The sequence below is a fragment of the Limulus polyphemus genome, unplaced genomic scaffold, assembly GCF_000517525.1.
Source record: "Limulus polyphemus unplaced genomic scaffold, Limulus_polyphemus-2.1.2 Scaffold4538, whole genome shotgun sequence".
Lineage (NCBI taxonomy): Eukaryota > Metazoa > Arthropoda > Merostomata > Xiphosura > Limulidae > Limulus > Limulus polyphemus.
In genome coordinates this window covers 55,506-59,054 of record NW_013670148.1, presented here as the reverse complement: position 1 = coordinate 59,054, position 3,549 = coordinate 55,506, and the positions used below count along the sequence as shown (strand labels likewise).

Genomic DNA, 3,549 nt, shown 5'->3' with positions numbered 1-3,549 from the left:
ATTAGCTTTTCAGGGCGGCACTGTCTGAGGAAGGAAATATTGTTTCTCCTTTTGATGATTTTTTATATTCAAGTTACGTAGTTTAAAGATAGTTTCATGGTATGATTGGTTTATGGTAGTGGATTGGTGAGAGAACATACTTAAAAAGTTATACATGGAATAACAAAGGTAAAAGTTTAGACTTACTATATTAAAGTTTTTCTTCATTACCCATTCAAGCCATCTCCAATCATTATTAGGAGGTCTTAGAGATTATGCAAATGAAATTTGATAATTTTCAGGCAAAGAAAAGTATTTTTAATCTTAACGTAAAAATCACTTTGCACTCGGAGCAGTCAAAACTTTGACTCCATATATTCACAGAGAAATTTTGAGTAAGAACACTTCATTAAGAATTCTGATTTTTTTTGTCTACAAAATATTTTTGTAATGTTTACTGAAAACTTGTGGAATTTCATGAAGATACACAAAACATATTAAAATTTATAATATGGAAACTCTGGAGGTCAACTTGGGGTCACAAACTCTGTCAAATCAACTGAGTCTGTAGTGAGAGACTTAAACTGTGTATGCAGTTTTATAAAGTTTAGTGTGTAGATTTTCCTACAATGTTTCCTTATTATTTTGAACAAATGTTAAGGAGAACTATCTCTTCAGTAATGTAAGTAGACTTATGAAAAAATGAAACCATATGCGATAAAGTTGCATATATTTAGCCATATGCATTGATTCAGACTCATTACGAGTATCATATAGTTATATACCACTTAAATGACAAAAATCCATAAAATGTACTGAATAATAAAATTTATTGGTCTTCACAAAATTAAAACTCTTAAATGAATCAGTCTAGTGTAATAGTGTGTTATTTAATTGGTTACTTCTTCACACTAGGGGTTTTCAAGTTAGAGATTTAATGAAACTTATTGAACTTTTAAACTGTGCAGTCTTCATTTGAATCAAAACCTACTATTTACACTCAAGAGTAAAAACATTAAAGATTGACAATTTTTTGTCTAATTCTTCCTATGTCACTGTTTCATTGATCAGTAATAAGAATGCTGTAAACCCACATTTACTTAGACTTACCATTTCAAGATCAGTTGTATTGCAGATGAAGAGCATACATTTAAAATCACGTGAATCAAAATTGTTGTTGTAACTAATCTTAAGTTTTATTTATACATTTGGTGATGATATAACTATTGATTGTATTTTAATATATTTTTAAACAGGACAACCTCAAGTAGAGGAAGAAAAAATGGAATACATCATCGAAGACTTAGAAACCCAGGTAAAATATGTAAATTTATTAATCTGTATTTCTTAAAAATCTAATGGGTTTTGATTGTTTAGGAGGTGTGGTCAAGATTTCAAGTAAAATGTTCAATGGCTTATTAATTCTGAAATTCAGGGTTAGGGTTTATGGTAAACTGATAGTTTTTAATGTCAGGTGTTGAGCTGAGCAAGTAGTGAGATTTGCTAATTGATTAATTCGCGCGTTTATTAGCTGATTATATTTGACTAATCGATTATTCTCACAAGAGAATAATATTTCTATTTGCAGTTTGGTTTTGGTTTTGTTAAAACCATTTTCAAGCTACCCTTCAACTGTTTAGGATTAAGTTAGTTTTATAATCCTAAACTGTTTACATTAAAATATATACACAAATAATAAAAAAAAAACTGTAATAAGCTGAAGATATGATCAACACTGCTTCTTTGGTTTCCTCCTAAACATAATTAAATGTAATTGTCCTTAGATTTCATGCAATAAAACTAGTAAAGATTCTTTTCAAAGTTTGTGATACATAATATATAATTCAGTGAAAACAAATTTATTCTGATCTTATAAAAACACAGTACAAAATTTACTGTTTGGCCAGAAAACTTGAAATGATACTAATGATCTTTTTTTCAGAGATTAAAATGATTCATAAAGCAGCAAATGAAGTTTTATAAGAAATATTAAAAACATGATAACACCAGAAAATGTTTTAATTTCTAATGTTTTGAAATTGTTTTCAAATTTCATCTATAGCATGAAAAACTATATTTATACAACAACTTTATAAAAATATCATAAAGCTTTTAAGTGAGACGTTGTTGTTACAAATGGAAACTTAGAAAGAATATATTACTGTGTTTAATATGCTTACAACAATACAGGCTAGAAAAAACTAGAAATACGCTTGTATGCTGAGAAATCAATAAATCAAACAACTTTGTATACTAAACTGTGTTTATTAAAGTGGCATGTGACTACAGCTAGACTTTTCCCTAACTTTGTATACTAACTGTGTTTATTAAAGTGGCATGTGACTACAGCTAGACTTTTCCCTAACTTTGTATACTAACTGTGTTTATTAAAGTGGCATGTGACTACAACTAGACTTTTCCCTTTTCAGTGCTTTATATCTGGCTAGAGCTAATTCTAATTAAACAGACTCCAGTTTGTGTAAATAGTTTAAGAACTTATGACATTATTACTAGTTATTTTTGAGTGAATAAGAAATAATGAATATTAACTTGCTGTAAGTTTTTTGTTAAAGCAATCTTACCCTATGTCATGTATGCAACCAGGGTTTTTTAATAAGTGGTCTAACTTTTAATCTACATAAAAAGAGAAAGAACTATTAATATAGTTGATAAGAATATTTATGTTATAGATTAAAATACTTAGTTTTAAAAGCTATTGTGTAATTCAGTACAATCTTTTTTTATTATTGCCTTGTTTTTTTATTTATTTATAGATCTACCTAACTTTATGATTTGATTTGATTTTTAAAATGTTTCTTAGAGGTGTAAATACATAACATTTCTGTCATGAGAAACATTGAGTGGAGAAATTATATGAGTGTTCTGTAATAATTAATCTGTATATTTTTAATAAGAAAACAACAGGATTTTTCTTTTAAATAATAATTTGACCATTACAATAAAAATACATAAAATAATTTACTGAAATAAATCAAATCGAGTTCTTGATGTGGCTATATTAGTTTATAAAAAAGTAAGTCATTATCTATGTCAATAGGTTGGATTTGTATGCCAAACAAAAAGTGTATTTCTCATTGTTTTAAAGTAGTTTAAGCTAGAGATTAGTATTCAGTTAGATAATTAGGACTTTTTTGTAGTATATATTATTTGCAAAAATCTGAACAAACTTGGGCTAAATGAAATAATAACAATAAGAAATTGTAATGTTAATATTTCAATTATTTAGATAGTTGGAATAATTGAAAACAATTATAATCAGAAACACCGACCTTAATCAGTAGATTATTTATATGACAATAATTGATTTGTTTAATTGATTAATCAAGTTAATTGCCCAGCTCTAGTCAGGCATCTAAGCTTAACCATTATTTCTCATCAAACAATATTCAAACTCCCTGTTATATCATAAATAATATTCAACGTTAAACTGGTACACAATTAAAAACATTTTATTTGGGCCTATCTATGGCTTTCAAAAAGTTGACGACTCTACATGTTTAGATGTTACAACGTCATACCAGTTTAACGTTGAATATTATTTATGATATA

At 27.3% G+C, this 3,549-nt stretch overlaps 1 protein-coding gene across 3 annotated transcripts in view; it reads left to right on the top strand.

Annotated features, from left to right (window-relative positions):
- Nucleotides 1-3,549, top strand: part of LOC106471316 (protein Jade-3-like) — a 43,850-nt gene that overhangs the window by 21,967 nt on the left and 18,334 nt on the right. For all 3 annotated transcript variants that reach the window (XM_013931910.2, XM_022399924.1, XM_022399925.1), the window contains one exon: nt 1,236-1,294. In XM_013931910.2, coding sequence (XP_013787364.1) covers nt 1,236-1,294 — 59 coding nt within the window. The remainder of the gene's footprint in view (nt 1-1,235; nt 1,295-3,549) is intronic.